At 39.1% G+C, this 20,323-nt stretch overlaps 1 protein-coding gene, 1 long non-coding RNA gene and 2 pseudogenes across 2 annotated transcripts; 2 read left to right on the top strand and 2 right to left on the bottom strand.

Moving 5' to 3' along the window:
• Positions 1-647: 647 nt before the first annotated feature.
• On the bottom strand, positions 648-1,719 carry LOC148736305 (uncharacterized; annotated as a pseudogene).
• Positions 1,720-4,526: 2,807 nt separating this feature from the next.
• On the top strand, positions 4,527-6,026 carry LOC148736304 (zinc finger MYM-type protein 1-like; annotated as a pseudogene).
• Positions 6,027-8,785: 2,759 nt separating this feature from the next.
• LOC148736303 (uncharacterized) lies at positions 8,786-11,169 on the bottom strand. Its single transcript, XR_015999160.1, has 3 exons — positions 11,017-11,169; positions 10,167-10,234; positions 8,786-9,483 (listed from the first exon to the last, which is right to left on the bottom strand). It is a non-coding gene; the product is annotated as an uncharacterized LOC148736303 (long non-coding RNA).
• A 60-nt stretch (positions 11,170-11,229) lies between these two features.
• Positions 11,230-12,692, top strand: LOC148736302 (beta-1,3-galactosyltransferase 5-like). The gene has a single exon (XM_088754781.1). The coding sequence runs from the start codon at positions 11,245-11,247 to the stop codon at positions 12,235-12,237; it is 993 nt and encodes a 330-aa protein (XP_088610907.1). The 5' UTR covers positions 11,230-11,244; the 3' UTR covers positions 12,238-12,692.
• Positions 12,693-20,323: the final 7,631 nt, after the last annotated feature.

The following is a 20,323-nucleotide window of genomic DNA, read 5'->3' as shown; positions in this document are numbered from 1 at the left end:
GCCCGATAGCTAGAGCCCGATAGCTAGAGCCCGATAGCTAGGGCCCGATAGCTAGGGCCCGGTAGCTAGAGCCCGATAGCTAGGGCCCGATAACTAGGGCCCGGTAGCTAGAGCCCGGTAGCTAGAGCCCGATAGCTAGAGCCCGATAACTATAGCCCGATAGCTAGAGCCCGATAGCTAGAGCCCGGTAGCTAGAGCCCGATAGCTAGAGCCCGATAGCTAGAGCCCGATAGCTAGAGCCCGATAGCTAGAGCCCGATAGCTAGAGCCCGATAGCTAGAGCCCGATAGCTAGAGCCCGGTAGCTAGAGCCCGATAGCTAGAGCCCGATAGCTAGAGCCCGACACAATTCTCATCAACATTCATAATTTTTATTCTCTATTTAGTCTCGAAATTGTAAACATTTTACATATCCTAAAAGTGTTTTGAATACGCGTTGGGTAATATCAGTCGAAGATCGCAAATCCAGGAAAATTTCACGTTTCCCATATAGGAAAACTTTCATCTACATTTATTAAGTTTCATCTCCATTTATTAGTCTTGCAAAGGGGGGCATCATGCAAGACATAAAATAACAATAATAATTAACAAAATGAGTTATAAAATGTAAATATAAATAATATATATATATATACACATGTGTTAAAGGTTAAATTCCTCTAATTGCATCTTGAAAATTAATTAATTTATCAATTCCTAAAACACTATTTGGTAAGAAGTTTCAGTCTTTGATTGTTCTACAATAAAATGAATTCTTATACGTTTCAGTGTTCCGTTTTATTTCTATGAATTTATCCTTATGACATGATCTTAACTGACGGTTTTCCTCTTGATATAATTTGGGAGTTCCATCAGGACTTCGCCATGGAGAATCTTGTAGAACATGGTTAAACGTGCAGACTTTCTTCTTTTCTGTAATGGAGGCCAATCCAAATCATTTAGAAGATTTGATACAGTCCCTGGTTTACGCTCCCGACAAATTTTTACAAAATGTGAAGATCTTTGAACAGCTTCAATTTGATTTACGTGTTTGTCCTTCCAGGGGTCCCAGACTGCGCTTGCATACTCGAGATGCGGTCGAACTAAGGATTTATATGACAGTTTTTTAATAGATTCAGGACATTTTCCAAGATCCCTTTTTAAGAAACCCAAAGTTCTGTTTGCCTTGGTGCGACTTCAGTATCATGTGATTTTTTTTATCTTAGATAAGACCAAAAACGTTTTGTAGCTTTTGGTTTACCTGAAGGTTCCTCAGTAAATGACAGAAGCTCAGAAACATAATCATCATGTGCATCAGCAAGTTTTTTCTTGATAAGTTTCCTTAGATCTTTAAAATTTTGCCGATCAGAAGTATTCCCAGATCTCTTAGCTTTATTGTATAGCCTCTTTTTCTTCCTGATCAGTCGTCTAATAGTATTGGTTAACCAGGGCAGATTCCATCTACCACCAAGAGTCTTTTGTGGAATATGCTTTTTGATAGTGTCATTAACTGTGTCCTTAAAAAATTGGTAATTTTCAGTTACCGTCTTAGAAGTGGCTTTAGACGCAAGATATTCATCAAGATGTTTCTTCAAGTCATTTCTGACTGCTGAAATGTTCCCATTTTTATACATGAAGACTCTTCTTGGCTTCTTTTTATTGAGTGCTGGCTTCAGTTTTACGTCAAAGACAACAATGTCATGGTCACTCATTCCACATTCAATTTTGACATTGGATATCATATCTGGATCAGTGGAAAAGACTAAATCAAGGATATTGTCACCCCTTGTTGGCTTCTTAACATGTTGAGTCAAAGAGTGATCGTTGATAATGTCCAGCCTTGTTGTTTACCTTAAGACCATATGATGAGCTGGATTCTATGAGATAATTATCATCAGACCACGAAATACCAGGAAAGATGAAATCACCGGTCAACAAATCATTGGGTAAGGTTGGACGAGATTTTTCAGATAGATGACACAAAGCATAATCTAATGCCTCCAATGAGTGATATCTGAATCCGGTGGTCGATAAATTGAGCCAATATAGAGAGGCTTCATACCAGCAATTTTCAATTTGGACCAGATCCCTTCATAATTGCCAGATAATTCATGCTCTTGGGAGACTATTAGATCAGATGAAAAAGCTGATAGTACTCCTCCACCATGCATGTTCCTGTCTTTTCTGAAGATCGTATACCCCTTATCAACAATTTCATTTGAGTAGATAGAATCGTCAAGATGTGTTTCATTGACATTAATGATTGATGGTTTATATTGATCAATAATTTTCTGGAATTCAAGACGTTTTGAGGTACTTCGAAGACTACAAGCATTAATTGATAAAACTCGAACTTTAACCAAAAGAGAACTTTATTCAAACAAGGCATGTTCCGAGAATACAAACAACGCAATTTTTCCGAGAAAATCAAATACTTTCAAGTAATAGACTTGTACACTTCGCCAAACAACAGAACAATAGATGGAAATGAGCACGTATGAACCTGTATTTGCTGAGTCACAGCGTTGTTTCTGTTTTCGCATCACCTTGGGTGATGCAAAATGGCGGAATAATTTCATCCGTCGATCGGAGGAAAAGGCCGGAAATTTTGTAGCCTTGTGGCGAGGTCCCACTCTAACTTAAAAACAAAGGCATTTCACGATAGCACGCAGGAGAATTGACATTTGTAGTCGCACTTTTTGAAGATTCTGGCCCCTTGACGTATTTCCCTTACTCTCGCCATGTAACACTCGACCCTCGACGCTCGACCAAAAGGCAGACTCGTGTTATTAGCCGAAGCCGAAGGCTGAGGCTGATGAAACTAACCAAGACCTTGATTATTCCGAATATCACAAAAACCGAATCCAATACTTGTTTTATTATACACTGTTTTAAAGAAAATAACGCCAAACGCATTATCGCAGCGAGGACAGTTTATTTTCTAACACTTAAAAATGTACAACTGTGTGGTAAAAAAATGTTCACTTGGGCTAATTCTTTCTTGTCGTGTGGCTCCTGGATATTACCAATTGAGCTAACCGCCTCGCGGTTAGTTCAATTGGTTGAGCGCCGGACTGTTGTACGGGAGGTCGAGGGCTCAAGCCCCGGCCGGACCAACACTCAAGGTCTTAAAATAACTGAGGGACATAAGCGTACGGGCCGGGGAGGCGGGGGGGCTGCTGCCCCCCCAAATTTTGGGAAACTCAGACTTTTTTGGGCAGCACGAGAAATTTGGGCAAAGCTAGTTTTTAAAGAAGCTTGCATGTGTCTGTGCATTTTTTCTCGAAGAGATATTTTCTGTTTCAACCTGAAGTCAGCGTTGTAAATAGGATCGATTTCCACCGTCTCCCGGGTCCGGTCTTTGATCTTCCCCTTCGGGGGGATGAGTGCGGGCTCATTTTCCCGAACAGTGGCTGGTAATCGAGCCTACGTTGTAAAGCCAGTTAAATTCACACGGGACAGTGGTTGCCTAGCACTGGATCACTTTCTGGTTATTTTTGAAGGGGATCATATGTTGATATATATATATATATATTTGTAATTTTGCTGTTGGGCACTCTGCTACACTGCACTAGTTAGTGTGGGGAGTTTCCAGTCGCGACTTAATTAGAGTCAATTTCGGCATAACTTTCTAGAATCATATTGTAGATTATCCACTGGAGACTCTCAGAAGATCTGAGCCACGTGCTCGGCAACCACTGTCTCGTGTGAATTTAACTGGCTTTGCCACGTCCTTTGAAATCGTGCATAGTGCTGATCGGGATTTGTCCATTTCAGTTGTCATAGATAACAGTGTTCTGGAAAAGTCACAGAAGTCAGCTATCATGGATGGTGGTGCTCCAGATTAGTCAGATATCGTAGATGGTGCGCACAATTCTTCCTTGGATACAAATGTATATAGTGGTACTTGCCAAAAGTCCGGTGATATAGACGAGGGCCCTCAGCAACCTATCTTGAGGTGCTACGACCCAAAAAAATTCGGCAGTGAATCTTTTTCTTGAGATTTCAATCCAGCCTGGTACAAACGTTATCCATGGCTGAGCTACAACTGTGAAACAAATACAGCGTGCTGCTACCCATGCCAGAAATACTTAAATGCCCACGATTTCACGTTTGACAATTGGAAGAAGATAGAGCGTCTCACTAAATACCACAAGAGTGAGAACCATCAAACGGCCATGGCGACATGGATTGATAGCAGAGCAAATAAAAAGAAATATACTTCAATACTGATCAAACTCCAGGACTCACACAAAAAATATGTGAAGGAAAATCGTCCAACAGAATGGTTGACGGCCCGACAGAACATCGCCCAACGGGGCCACGATGAACAACATGATAGTTTGAGTAATAGCAGTGATGTAAATAGAGGCAATTTCCTGGAACTAATTCACTTGCGGTGCAGAGACATAGCTTGGCTGAAGGATAAATTTGAAAGCCAGCTTCAGAAGCATGTACAGTGGACCTCTCCCGTGATACAAAATGAACTGCTACACATTATCGCCGACCTCATTCGCGAGCGTATCAAAAATGATGTGTGAACCAGCGGATGGTATCAGACATAAGCAGAACAGAACAAGTTTCACTTTGCCTTAGTTTTGCACTGAATGGAACGAAAAAAGAAGCATTCATTGGTTTCTACTCCACAAAATCAACCGAAGGCGAATTACTGGATGAACTGGTGAAGTCTGCTATCACTGAACTCAATCTTGATCTCAAGAACATTGTTGGTAAAGCATTCGATGGGGCGGCTAATATGAACGGTGTACACAAGGGACTCTCGACAAGAATGGAAGAGTGCTCTCCGCTCGGTATCTACGTCCACTGTTACGGACATGTGCTCAACCTCGCCCTTCAGGATACTATGACACAGATCGAACCATTGCGAAACGCTCTGGGAACTATCTAGGCTCTGTACAACTTTTTAGAAGCGAGTCCCAAACGACACGCCTTGTTTAGTGACACAGCAGTACAAGGTGAGGATCTAAAACTGACGCTGAAGTCATTAAGTACCACGCGATGGTCATACCGGTAGAAAGCCAAAAAGGCCGTACACGGGCAAATGGAACGGATTGTAAAAGCCCTGCTCACACTGTCTTCAGACAAAGATCCAAAAACCTACTCTGAGAGCAGAGCCTTATTGAACGCCATTTGCGACTTAGACTTTGTCTTTGGACTGTGTGTACTGAAAGTAATCCTGAGGAACACTAATAGTCTGTGCCGATATCTTCAGGGGAAGACGGTCGACGTCATCTCCGCTCGTAGAAATGCCGACTTGACCATTCAGATCCTACGCCAGTGTCGGAGTGAAGAAAGTTTCAAAAGCGTATGGCAGTTAACATCAGCAGTGGGTCTGAAAATGAAGAATTGGATGACCAATTCTCAGTTTGAATTACGAGAAACCAGGGCACCCAGACAAACGCCCTCCCGCCGCCTTCAAGCCCTTGTAGGTGAACACGCGCAAAGACAAACGCAGACACCGGAATCGCACCTTCGTATAAACACTTACTATGCGTCCATCGACAAGGTGCTGTCCGAGCTTGAGCTCAGGTTTAGCGGAAATGACCAGGAAATACTCTGTGATTTGGGAAATATCTGTCAGAGTGAAACACCAGATAAAGAAAGCTTCTCCCGAGTTGCTAAATTTTTCAAAATCGACGGGGAGATTCTGGAGGCCGAGCAGAAAATGTACCCGAGTTTTCGTCGTGTAGGTGGATTAGGCTACATGACTGTTTCAGAAATGTTGCAGGCAATGTACGAGAATGATCTATTTGATATGTTCCCAGAGTTTTCTAGTGTGGTACATATCCTTGCAGTGATACCTGCTACATCATGTTCTGCAGAAAGATCATTCAGTGGGCTGCGCAGATTGAAAACGTACCTCCGCAGCACCATGGGGCAACAACGTGTTAGTAACATCGCACTTATTAACACTGAAAGGGAATATGCCAACTCTGTAGCCGAGAAAGACATGGATCGTATATTTGGCCGTCGAAATGGCATAGACAGCTATTTCTTTTAACGTGTTTTATATGTACGCCTATGTTAGTGTATCATATGACGACTGTTTCGTAAAAATTTGGGAAACTTGCGAGAAATTTTTGGGCAAATGGTTCACCACCCCCCCCCCCTAGCAAAAAATTGCCCGTACGCCTATGTGTACGCTATACCATTCGACATTATGATGAGCCAATTCACCCAAAGCTACACCGTTTGTGTGTACGTTGTGCTAATCCGTTTTACCCTGAGTCATTTGACGCAAAGCTACACCGTTTGTGTACTGTATTACAAATGAGTGCTATTCGCAATTTAGCTGGTCCGGCCATTTCACAACTTCATGTTCCAACTCGACATGGGCAACTAGACCTTTTGTCATTTGGCTAAACTATTTATGTTTAGGATGTTCTGTTTCATAAAGGAAACCTAGACTGTCTATAATTTGGCCATGCCATTCCTCTATTAGCTATGCTATCCTGCAGCTGATCCTTAAACCATCTTTGTATTTACTGATCTATTTGACATCCTTGTATATTTGGTGGTGACGGCCGCCCATACCTCGATTTAGTGAAGTACCAAGGGACCTGTAATATTATAGGAAGGAGCAGGACGAGGCAAATATAAATGTCAACAGAAAGACAGGTCTTTTTAATCAAGATGGCGGATCTCTCTCCATGTGCTAGTCCCGTGACATACGTACACATAATACACAGGGCTACCATACTACAGAACTGAGGAAGTTGGTTCCTTATATCGAGGATTCGTTATATCGAGGTTCCATGGCATACATCGTGACATTCTACTGTTACTTTAGCCGGGATAAAAACTAAAGTATCGTTCGTTATACCGAGGACCTCGTTATCTAGAGGTTCGTTAAATCGAGGTTCCACTGCAGTATATGGATTTGGTGGATTTTGATAGAGTTGTTATCATTTTCATCAGATGTCGTCTCTTGATTTGCATATAATTGCCTTTCCGTTTCGTTTTCGTAGTTTAAGGCCTGGGTCAGGAGATTAAATTGCCTTAACAAAATAAACAGCCATATCTCCATAAATAAACAGCCGATTTCGCTGAAAATTTCAGGGACGATAGATTTCCATACGAACTTTTACCTTATGGCAACAAAACCGACGACGACGGTCACGTGTTGGGTCACGCGATCAAAACGCTACTCAAGCGGTTTTTATCGGAATTGGTAAGATTTACACACACTCGTTACCGATCAATGAATGAGAAAAATACTAGCCATCTACGTTTGGAATGAATTTCCTTCGTTCCTTAAAAAAGAGATTAGAGATTTTTAGGAGTTGAGAAGGAACTTTTCTCAACTTAATGGCCTTTAGATTGTTATCAACTCTACTCGGCACTTCATTCCAAACGAGAAGATAACGTTTATCAACACATTCCATTTCGCTAAAAATAACTGCTTGAAATGGAAACTTCGGCACCGGCGATAGCATTCTGACTACCCCTTTTTCAACTACGAAAGAAGTAGCCACTTTGTTTCTTTTCGATCATAATAAATGAGCAAGACTTGACCACCACATTATACCGCTGACCAAGAAGGCGCAAATCAAATAAGGTGGTTATAGTCGTCAGGTCGATCACCGGACAAATATCTGATGGGAAAGTAAAACTGCTGGCTTAGCGAACCAAAAAACGAACGAATTATTATTTACTGTTCTAATATTGTATGTTTTCATCTCCTGTAATTGTAAGATACTGAAATGCTTCAATAATATTACTTCAAATTGTTTGTTGCTTTTTTTGCAATAGGCTATTTTACAGTTGTGTACTTGGTTGCCAAGCCTTTGATTCAGAGTGAGGCTAAAGATGACCTTGTTGTGATAGAGACCTCTATCTAGTTAGCATGATAACAAAGTGATTTACATTTGAAAGGCAGCAAGGTTTGTATCATAACAAGGTCATCCCTAGCCTCACTCCTGTTCAAAGGCTTGGCAACCAAGCACACAACTGTAAAATGGACTATTTCCACGTCCGTGACCGAAAGAAAATAAAAGATGCTAAAATAAATTAAGAGATGTACTGTAGGACCCACTGCATGGGTTGTTGTTTCCCTTGAAGTCATATATACAACAGCTTTAATTTTTCTCTTCACATGACAGCAAAATCAGCTCACAACATGGAACAAAATTGAGCCACAGGAAGAGGGAGGTGGAAGGGAGAAATAACTGCTATTATTAAAAATTGGATCATTGGATAATGCAATTCAAGACTTTTCACTGGCTCAGCCATTATGGTATATGAGCCAATATACCATAATCTAATATCTGTACATTGTAACATCCGGTTTCTTCTTACAAAATAAAGTTGAGAAGATTTGTCTAATATCTTGGGGGCGTTTTTTTAATAAAACAATTATTCCACTCGCGCTTGTTGGATATGAGATGATTATAGCCAACTCGGCGCTACGCGCCTCGTTGGCTATCTATCATCTCATATCTAACGCGCACGTGGAATAATTGTTAAATATTAGTGCTCCATGTGTTTAAAAATTATAACCCCGCTCTTAGGTCTTATGAAAATCTGTTGGTAAGAAATGAACAGGGATTTCAACTAGCCTGGCAGCAAGAAAAGGGTGAAAAACAAGGTTATTCAAACTTCAAATTCTCCCCTCCCACCCCATCTTGATGGAGAAATAATTTGCATGTGCACTTTGCACTGATTTCCTGTCGGCTCAGTTGGAGGCGTCTGTCCAATTTCATGTCATACAAAATAACAAAAAAAGGCAAAAAAATATTGAGTGAAAGAGAAAATAGAAACAAAATGTAAATTGACATGGGGATTGACTAGGGATTGATTCACTCATGTTTATTTATGGAATACTAAGTCCCTTGCCCAAAAAAAATTTTCAAGAAAGGACAATGAATCAGAAAAGGCGTATAAAAGCCAGCAATTGGAAGAGAGATATCGGCTCTAAATGGAACATTTCAAAGAATATCCCCATTTACATGTGAGCAAAAGTAAGTGTTTCTTTCCATGAATCTTTGGAAGGTCACTAAATACTTACAGGTAGAAAAATTAAGCACAATTACAAAAACGTACAATTACATCAATAGGTCTTTTTCTCAAGAAATATGAGTCCATTGATAGCCAAATTTCAAATTTCACAGTGGTCACCACCAGAAAAAATGCAACAGTATCTAAATGAATATTCTATGGAAAGCTGGAAGAAAACTGCCCAGGGTAAAAAACCTTTGCACTAAATAGAATGCAAATGCTGTCTCTTAACAACACAGCAGAGAGTAGCCTCTTCAAAACAAGCACAGGTTGTGTGGCGAGCAGAAGCGAGGCATCCACAGAAGTAAAAAGTTGAGCCAAAGAGCTTTTAGGAAAAAAAATCTTTAAACCAACACAAAAAGAAGTGAAAAACGTAGGGTCAGTGATATATAAGGAATTCAACTCTGAATGTAAGGAGCAACTGGGAAAGTCCTTTAGAGAAGTAATGTCCATGGTTTCCGAGGCTGGGTCGACAAAGAAAGTTTCACCTGTTGAGGCAAAAAAAAAAGAATCTGTAAAGAAGAGAGAAAATTAAAAATAAAATGTAGAAAATTCCTGAAAAAAAAAATCATGTCAACCTTCACCTGGCTCAACGAACACATTTTGCAACCAGGAAAAGGCAAAGAATGGTAGAATGTTTTGAAACCATTGATGAAGCAAAAAGGAGGGTAAAAAATGCCCCAAAGAGCAACACCTGAAGTCATACAGCCTGAAAAATTACACAACAACCTAAACCACAACCCCAAATCCAGATATTGTGCCAAAAGGTATGAAAACCACTTAGCAAAAATACAAGTTCTTGTCCTGAAGGCCACTAGGCAACTACAGTCTGATACAAAAGTATGGGATGCAACCTTCTTAATGCAGAATAACTGGCTTCCCAATGCTAATGACTATGAGTTATCAGATGAGGTAATAAGTACTCTTCACAAGAAAAAAGTTGCTCTGAAATTGCTACAATCCTGGAAGATGATTACAGTACATTTATAAAGTATTTTGATCAAGCATTCTTATCTAATTTTATTCCCTTAAATGATTTAGTCAGTTCATTTAAAAAAGGTAATAAGTCGCTTGAAAGTGATTGTTGTCCATCATTTTTACCACCGAAAGCTTCAGATTGAGAGCAAATTTGTCACTCCAGGTAATTAACACTTATTTACTAATTGCTCACCTTCATCATAAGCGAGTCAAAGTTTATGTTTGACTGCAGAATAGCTGTGCTGTTGAGCTATCTTGTCCCTATGGATTTAAAAAAATACACTGTGAACATGAAATTAGAAAAGAAGTCTCAGGCAACAGTTTACATTACTTGGCTTAAAATACTACCATAACCTAGATGGCTTTAATTTCACAAGTTGCACAACATGCCCTGATGAATGTGGAAGTTGTATAAGAATTTAAGTAAAAATCATAGTTAAGAAAAGGTAATGGTCAGATTCCTATTTGCCATGTTCATGTATGATTGAGAATGTCTGTGTTATCCGTCACAGGCTGGCGAATCAGTCATTGTTAACTAAGTTTAAAGACGACATCCCAATTGAGTTTGTCACCTCTCTTGAGATCGATTCAATCTAAAACATAGATATGTATACTTTAAATTTCGCTACACATGTATAAGAACACAACTGTTGACGCAAAGCTTTTTGCCTTGTAGATTGAGTAATGAACTCTCTTTGTTGAAGCTCATATAAATACATTTACCCACAAAAGTGTTGTACTATAAATCACCGTTAAATTTCTAACTCGGGATTGAGCCGAGGCATTTAAATTTGGTAAACAACAAAATTTACGCTACGGGTAAGTTTTCACTCCGCGGTTTATCAATTTCCACCTCATCCTACACTGACCAGAATGGAAAATTTCCGAAACATACCAAAACATTTGTAATCTATAATTTAGTAAACGAAAAAATGCGCTTTCCTTGAATGAAACATTCGTTGTTTGGATTTACGCCTCAGAGCATTATGGAAGCTACGGCAAATTAGAGCTAATTTGCTGAATGAAACACAAAAATACCACACCTCAGCTGTAGACCTCACATCTGCACGAAAACAACGTCTTCTAAAAAAATTACGGTAGATAAATCCATGTTCGCCTTCCCAAAAGCGTAAAGGCTCTCTGATCTAACCTTCGATCGCACCATTCGGGAATGGCCGCCATTTTTTTAAGTCTTGAAACTCTGCTGGGGGTCTCAAACCAAGATAAAACCCAGGCCTCAAACTACTTGAGTGACTTTATTTTCCAGTGAAATGGTCCGAAAACGGAATAAGAAGATTTTGCTAGCTTTATTCCTTGGGATGGCAACTTGTGTATCTTTCCAGCTACACTATGCATGGAAGAATTTTTTCCACCTTCACGCTTCAGGAGAGGAAGTCGATCCAAAGCAACAAGAGATCGAATTACAAAGACCGACAACCACCATCACAACCTCAACAGAATCATTAACAACTTTAATTTCGCCGCATATCAAGCATAGAACGTTTCTTATAACCAAGAGATCTTGTATGAAACAATACGATCTCCTTATGATTATCTCATCCGCTCCCGCTAATTTTAAAAGAAGGAATATTATTCGCAAGACTTGGGCTTTCGAAAAAGCTTTTCAACCAAGATGGACAACGGTTTTTCTCGTCGCTCAAACACGAGATGAAGCTGTATCAGACGCATTGTTAAAAGAAGATGAAGCCCACAAAGACCTTGTGCGAGCTAACTATTACGAACACTACTGGAATCAAACTCGAAAGATACAAATGGGCTTCGAATGGGCAGTAACTTATTGTAATTTCTCGTTTCTTTTGAAGCTAGACGACGACGTGTTCGTGCATATCCCAAGAGTTCTCTCCTTCTTGAGTGCGCCCAGCACGCCGAAGAAAAAGCTTTACGCTGGTAATCACTACACAAATAATATTCCTTTTAGGGGAGGTAAATGGAAAGTAACTTACGAAGAATATAACCAGACAAGGTATCCGGATTTTTGTCCTGGCTTTGGATATATTTTATCTCACGACGTTGTAAGTGCATTTGTTGACACGTTCTCTTCTTTTCCGTATTTTCGACTAGACGATGTTTACGTTGGCATGCTAGCCGATAGGAACGGAATTAATGTCACGAACAATAACGGATTTGAGGTATGGCATCCACCTGGACATGTTTGTGTTCCAACAAGTTCTACTTTAGTTAGGCATGATGTCGGAGAAGAGTGCCAGATGAAAATGTTCAAGACAGTTCTGTTCCCTGATTAGTTCAAAATTACTTCATTAAACATATGTTACTGACCAGCCAGAGGTCCGTATTGGAAAAATCTGTGCCCGAGGTCTTGGACTCAAGACAGAGGGCACAGTTTTTCCCAATACGGACCGACCTATGCTGGTCAATAACATTTTTATTTTTTCTAGCACATAAAAAATGATTGCCATAAGAACCCGAATGATTTAGGGCTACAATTACGGGTTTAATTACGGGAAAATCCTCCATAAACTTAACAATTTGTTAGCGAGTGGATGATAAAGAATACAGACGTTATCAAAATTAAAGAGAACGCTTTCACTGAAACATTTTTTTTTTGTAAAGGTAACTTAAAAGGCTTCCGAGCAAACTTTAAAACATTTTTTGATAAGTAACTGTCATGATGTGACACCTGTAAATTGAAGAGGAAAAAAGCGTACGCCTTTGAATAAACAACAATACTTGTAGGACAATCACGCACGAGTTAAATGACTATGCGACGATCTTCTCGTAAAAAAAAAACACTCGGAGATCTTTCGGAAAGTATTGTTTACTTCCAACGACGATTAATATTCGAAGATTTTTACCTCTATTCCGTTTTAAATGTCACGGAAAGTCAAATTGTAAGTGAAGGCGAATGTGTGCTTTGGAGTTGTCAGTCTGCTTGTTTGTTTCTGTAATGGTGTGTGTAAATCGGTTTTTCTTCCACCGAAAAGCTGAAGTCATGGAGACTCTTTCCAGCTAGACACAAGGGGATTTAATGTGACTTTTTCTTATCGAATTCCTTCGGTTACTGTTGTGAAATTTACGGTAGAAATGTCCAAATTCAAGGGACTTGCAAAGAATAGGCGAAAGTGTATTTATAGAAGAACTCAAAACTTCCCTCAACGTTTCACAAACGAACGAAATGTGTTGAAGAATTCAGATATTAACGATTAAGAGTCACATGGATTAACGTAATCGTTAACTGTAACTACCTCTCGTTTTAACTTTCTGAGTTACTTTTGGTGAAGGATTATTTAATAACAAATCGTTTCTAGGCCGCTCGGAAATTCTGCCCAGCTGGCAAAATGAGATATATTTGTGAAAATTGTAGCGAAGCTTGAGATGTTCTGCGAAATTACTCAAGCGAAACGGATACCGCCCGCCGTGTGCGGGCTGGATGGGGAGAATACTGACCGCGCTCGGAACCAATCAGATTGCAGGATTCGTAGAATACCGCCCGCTCATGAACTGAGAAAAAAATAATAGTTTAATATCTGTTCTTTGTCGATGTGGAGTTGCTCATAGCCCTCTTGTTTTGAATGACGAAGGGCTAAAGCTCGAAATGTCTGCTTTGTATAGGTAATTACATGATTTAGAGTGCAATTTTGAATAAATAAGCACGAGTAAATTTTTTCAAAGACTAACAAAATTGCATGAGCCCGTAGGGCGAGTGCAATTTGTGGTCTTTGAAAAAATTTACAAGTACTTATTTATTCCAAATTGCACGAGAAAATCGTTTGATTATCTATTAATAATATACATGAAAAAATACGAGGTAGCTTCTCATAACTACGCAGAAGAAAAGCGCGCGCATCAAGTGCAAAAATAATTTATTCAAACCCTGCAAGTGACATTGACCGTGACATTGACCTTGACCTTGACCTTCACATTGACACTGACCAATCATTCTGACCAATCAGAATGTCTGGTTTGTTTCTTTCTTTGCACTTAATTAACCCTCTTCTGCACTGAATTAACTCTCTTTTGCACTGAATTAACTGAAAACTGCATTCATCTTAACCAATCAGAACTGAGAAATTTTTTCGTGTATATTATTAAGAAACTTAATACTGTGGTCGATTCACATCATTTACATCAACAACTCAGTTGTTCAGCAGATTTTTACACTTTTTTTTAAAACCTGTTTTATAAAAACTTTCAGGACTGTGTGTGATTCTGGGACCTTAACACAACAAGTGGTCAATATAGCGTTAAAAAGACTGTGAGCTACGAGGCGGCTACGGAATTTAATTCTCGATTTTATTATCCTTTTAATTTTTTCCTCTTTTTTATAACGTTTCCTTTTTTTTTTATGGCACACGCTTACGCTTAAAGTTCAATCTTAATGAGTTATTAATTAGGTATTCCCGTTAGTGACCAGGCTTACTCTAGGTCTTTAAGTCGCCGTATCTTTGGACGACTTAACGCGATTTAAGGCGAATTGAAGCAATTTTATTCGACTCAAGTGGTAAAACTCAAGTTAGCAGCAGTCTCTCCATAAGCGTTAAAATCATGATTACAGAATCCCTTGCATCCCTGATGATGCCGTTGAGCGGCGAAAGCTCGGACTTCTACATTATTTTACAATATTTTACGATATTTTACAGTAATTCAAGGCCACATCGATGTTTTCGTTGTTTTAGAATAATCATTTTGGTTACTTTTGTATCCACACAAGTCATCATAGTCTAAAACATCCAGATTTCAAACCATTTTAGCTAAAAATGCTTAGAAAGAATTTCCACATGATTTACATAGATTATTTACATGTATTCGTTATTTTAAAAAGCTTCACAAATTACGGGGACCCAACCAATTAAACGTTGTCCTGCCTCAGTAAGGCGAAATTACACCCCAATGCCATTTTATTGAGAACCATATGCCAAGGTCCTTCGTGAGAGGAACTCCTCTCCAGTCTCTCCAACTACTTTTCCTGGCAACAGAAAAATTTTGCGAACTTCTCGAAGTTTCGACTGAGAGGTAAGGTAAGGTAAAGGTAAAGTCTGTTTACGAGCCTTATTGGCCCATTAGGCCGGTGCTTAAACTCCGGTTTCTGTAGTATGAAGCGACTAGGAGTATTTCTACTCCCCCCTGGATGGGATGCCAGTCCATCGGAGGGTTACCCCCAGCATTAAATTGCCGGTACCCATTTATACACCTGGGTGGAGAGAGGCACTGTGAGAGTAAAGTGTCTTGCCTAAGAACACAACACAATTTCCCGGCCGGGGTTCGAACCCGGACCACTCGATCCGGAGTCGAGCCCACCGCTAACCATGAGGCCACCGCGCCTCCATTAGACTGAGAGGTAACAAAGATAATTACACGGCGGTTTGAGACAAAAAAGTTGACTACTTTGCAGACATCAACTGACACAATCGGTCATCGCAAATGCACTTTATAAACTTGTTTTCATTGTCAAGTTGCAATTTGATTATATACCCAGACTTCTAATCCATTTAGCTGCTACGTCCGAATTATAGCATTTAGTTCTTCATCAACTTCAGTTCAAGTGTCCTTTAGAGTCTTCTATGAAACATGATTCACTTAACTGGCCGGTCTCAATCATACACACTAGCTTAGAATGGTCAAATGCCTGAGTCGGCAATGCCACTACCGGCTGAAAACAATCTGGAACCTTGGCCACGATCTACAAGTGTTCGTGAGGAAGACTGCTATGTCAGCGAGGGTAAAATGATCAGTCTAAACATTTTTCAAGCTAAACTATTAAAGCGAATCTATTCTTTAAATCTGTAGATTATCATGTTTGTTTGAAGGCTTTGGAGGATAAATGCAATGAGAGCACGTAGCATCACAAGACCATATATTTAACAAAAACGCTCTCCTTACAGACTACTACACGAGACAAACTCAAAGTACTTGTGCCGTTGAGCTCGACATGATCCACTTATATTCCAATATCGTGACCAAGCATTCGTGCCTCCAAGCACATGAAAACCTAGCAATAGTCACCTGTAGTTACTTAAACTTGCTTAGAGAGCATATCCTAGGCTAGACTTGATAACGATACCGGGGTAGTTGACGGGACCACAAGTAGTAACTTTCAAATCAATAAATGATTTCAGTTTAGAAACGAAAAACGCAGCTTGCCAGCCAGCACTGAAACAGTAAATTCAAGCTCTTTAAATCCGATTAATAATTTGTAATTAGATCAAATTGCAGCTCATAAGATGGTTATCTGTAATAATAGACTGCATATGTTGTTTTCAGGATGAAATTCCACCATCCCTTTTAGGATTTTCTTATTTTGTTGGCAGAAAGGCAACTAAATAACGAAAGGAGTTAGAACCTTTAGAAATTCGGATCTTCAACCATACTTATTTTTATCTCCTTAACAATCAAGCCGAAGTGTAATGTGACTTCCCATTCTCCACTTTCCGTATATACCACACGCTTTGATGATGTAGAAGAAGAAAAGATGCGTCTAGAAAACTTTTACAAGGTGGTCTCCTTCCGTGACAGGTGACTACGTGCAATAAAATTATAAGATTATACTTTTAGACATCTACGCCTACGTTAGGGTAAGATAACACGCCGCTCTTGCACAAGCCTGTTCAGATTCTAGGGTTTGTGGATGTTTCTTCTAATAATTGACCTTAATTGCATTAGATTAGATTATGTAGTTATTGACTAAGTGGGAGGGCAGCAGGGGAACGGTATTTGGCTGGGAGTCATGAGGTAAGGATCAAGCGCAGCAAACTGAGACAGTGCGTCATGACCGAGAACCAAGAAATTTCCTGTCCAGTTAGATCAAACTCAGTCAATTATTTCATGATATGATCAATGACTTTTCAAAGTTTCAAAATTATGCTTGAATCTAGATAGGTCGCGGTTACGTGGGTAAGATGGGTGCGCACTGGACAACTACAAAAAAGATTCTAGACCCACCTATTCTTAAAACCAGTCTCCAAATCATCGGTTAACACCTTTAATCAGTATTTGATCTGTGATTCCTTTTGTGGCATTAGCATAATTCTTGTTCCGAGGTGAACCATTTTGATTTGTCCATCGTCGACCCAAGCTGAAACAACCGCGAGCCTGGTCTTTTGCAAGCTTCTTGTCGGCTATAATGACTGACTATGGCTCTGTCAAAAATGCACAACCTCATTAAGCTGTCTAGCGCCAATCGAGTGCATGGGTCAATCCAGATTTTTTGAAAACTTCTCTCAGCCAAACAATAATTTTATAGACTCTTGACTGGTCATCTAGACTGGAGGGTTCACGTGTCTCAACTGACCTACGTATTTAAAATACTGAGAATTTCATATTTAGGGGGAAAATAGTTTATGACTAAGTTCGATAAAATTTGTAGCACGTACTTGGTTGATACAAATCAGTGCAAATTCATTCTCGATTGTCGAGTACTTGATCATCCGTGAGACAAAGCAGAAGAAGTACTGACTTCTATCGTCGTTATAATTATCTCATCAGGATCCAATTATCTTTGTGTGTGCAAAGCTTCATAAGGAGGGGAAGTCAAATAACTTTGATAACTTGTTTGACGTAATCACTGTCTATCACTTTAAAATTAAAAGATAATTTCCCATCGCAATTTCGAAATAACTGTCAATAAGATAAGTTTTTACAAGATGAAGCTCTAAAAGCTCGCTAGCTTTGCCTAGAAACAGCCAATAACTCTGAATAATAATTTTCACTATTTTTTTTAAAGCGAAAGAGAACGCCTTAGTTATCGCTGATGAGATCCTACTCTCAGGTCAATTTCAAAAGGACCCAAACATGACAGAAAAACAACACAGACTTACCTCATTTGCAGTGATAACCGTCAAATCCACTAAACTCTTAAGCTTCAAATCCAAGTTATAGATCATGTGTCAGGGTTATCGTGACGATAACACTTTATATGTTGAATTCTAACCTACTTCAAATAACTGTGATTTTTTATTAAATTCCAGCTTGGAATTGGCCACATACTTACTTATCCGTACGATAAAAAAGAATCGTTCATTCATGAAAAAAAGGGGCTCTGGAAGTAAAGAACGTGAAGAGTTTCTGGAAGCAAATTAAAACAGTATCCAGTGATAAAGTCCTAAAAATTTTCATGAAATCGTGTCTCTGCAAATTCAGTTGAAGAGCCATAGCTATTCGAATGATATCACTTTTCTTCAGGTTTTATTTTTCTTTTTCGAGGAGCGTCACGCCTATAACGATGTACCGAACGAATGAAAAAATAAATGAAAACTTAAGAAACCTTTGTTAAGTAGTGACTTCATACAAGAAAAAAAAATAGCAAATATGTTAACAGACAGTAAAAAATATAAACAAACCAAAAAGGAAACAAAAACAATAACATTTATTGCACAGCAAGCCTCTTGAGGAAATTCCAGGGATAGTCACGGGAGATTACGCTCTCTTAGAACAGAGATCGCAAACGTGAACTATCGTTCGCCCAGATTGTAGAGCCGAAATACCGGAGAATTCTTGAGATAAACTCACGAAAGCTGGCACAATACCAAACTGAAATCTGCGAAATGAACTTTATGCCGGAAATTCATGTATTACACTGTGTCAGACTCATCCCATCAAGCAACTGAACCAACTGAATTCATTACGTGATGATAGGGGTGAGTGATAATGATGATGATGAAATCTTTATTATTATTGATCAAACTAAAGGCTTCCAGACATACGTGCAAGTTTACAACGGATCTGTACAAACATTAAACTAAATAAAATTAAAAAGAGACCTATTTATAAAACAGCGCTTAAAACACTCTGTGCGAACACGCGACAACGTATAATCATGAGCACGCTGGCGTAAAGGACGTGCACGTTTGCTCGGAAGGAGATCCGCCAAACAATGCGCGTTATATGTGTGACTTTCTCCCACAATTGTTTATCCCTAGTTAAAATTTCATTGTTGATGGTTATGCGATCCTTGGCGTAACCATATTTCCATGCTCGCTTACAGAATTTATCAATCTTAGAGAGGTACTTACAACCATAAGCACATGCCCATACCTCAATTGCGTATGTAAATACAGACATAATCAAGCTGCGAAATAAGATCGTAAGTCTTCTAAAGTGTACCCATAGTACTTACAAATCCTAAGGATATAGAGTTTTGAATTAGCCTTATCCATCATATTGTGAAAATGACTATCCCAGTTGCATGGATTTTCATGAAAGGTTACTCCCAATAATTTAAGTTCATTCTTTTTTTCAATCATAGGTTTTGTCCCTGGCAATGTCATGTGAAGGCTCTATAAAACTTTCATTCTCCCTCATTTTGAATACTGTTGCCCCCTCTTTTTTGGAGTAGGGAAAGTGCAAGTGAATCGACTAGAAGATGCCAACTATTATATTCTTAGATCACTGCTAGGTTATCGCAAGTCTACCCTTTATGATGAATTGCTGCGAATCTTGAATATGGAAACGTTAGACCAGAGAAAGAAACAAAAATCCCTTATTCTGTTATATAAATGTTTGCATAACGACGGTCCCAAATATATCAGAGATCTTTTAGTTTTAGGGAAACTATGTACAATCTGAGAGGAACCGGCATTAATTTGTACGCACCTAAATTTAATTTAGAATTTTATGATTAAATCTTTCACTTATATGTGTGCGCAGCTGTGGAATGGATTACCTACAAGTGCCAACTGGCAAATAATATCAACCTTTTAAGAAGCTATTGAGAGCACTGAAACTTTAGCTGCTTCTCCATTTTATACTTGTATTTAAGTGACTCTCAATTTCATTGCACAAACTTAATTTTTAATCTTAATTTTAAATTATTTAAGCTATTGCTTCACTATTTTATACCTGTATTTAAGTGACTTTAAATTATACTGTACAAACTTAAATTTTAAAATTAATTGTTAGTTATTCCAATTTCTAATCAATTAGGTCTTGACAGTATGTATTAGGTTTTTTAGATTCTTAATCTTAGAGGCATGTACGTATTTTGAACGAGCTCTATGAGCTCCTTGACACTACGTGGGTAAATTAAGTATTGATGGATTTAGGTACAGTTCCCAGAGGGGTTTTTTGGGTCTTTCCTCTCATTACTAACTCCCATTTATGGTCAAATTTAGCTTCATACGATTCATACTTGACCAAAGCTTAATGTTTTTAATTTAACTCACTGATGGGTCATCAGGCAAATTCGGCCTAATCGGAATGCTCAGGGTGATGTCATCTGCATACTTAATGGGCAGATTTGTTTCTGGATTCACAGCATTTATGTCATTAACCATTATGGAGAATAACACTGGGCCTAGGACAGTCCCCTGTGGAACACCCCTGCCAATTGCAGTGAACTTTGTTGTTAGTAACACCATCAACTACGACTCTCTGTTT

This window comes from Stylophora pistillata, chromosome 3 (assembly GCF_964205215.1).
Source record: "Stylophora pistillata chromosome 3, jaStyPist1.2, whole genome shotgun sequence".
Classification (NCBI taxonomy): Eukaryota; Metazoa; Cnidaria; class Anthozoa; order Scleractinia; family Pocilloporidae; genus Stylophora; species Stylophora pistillata.
The sequence above is the reverse complement of the archived record's forward strand: the minus strand, read 5'-3'. Positions and strand labels throughout refer to the sequence as shown.

Bases quoted from the DNA above. Each gene is read 5' to 3' on its own strand.
- LOC148736302 (XM_088754781.1), top strand. From the start codon at position 11,245: ATGGTCCGAAAACGGAATAAGAAGATTTTGCTAGCTTTATTCCTTGGG.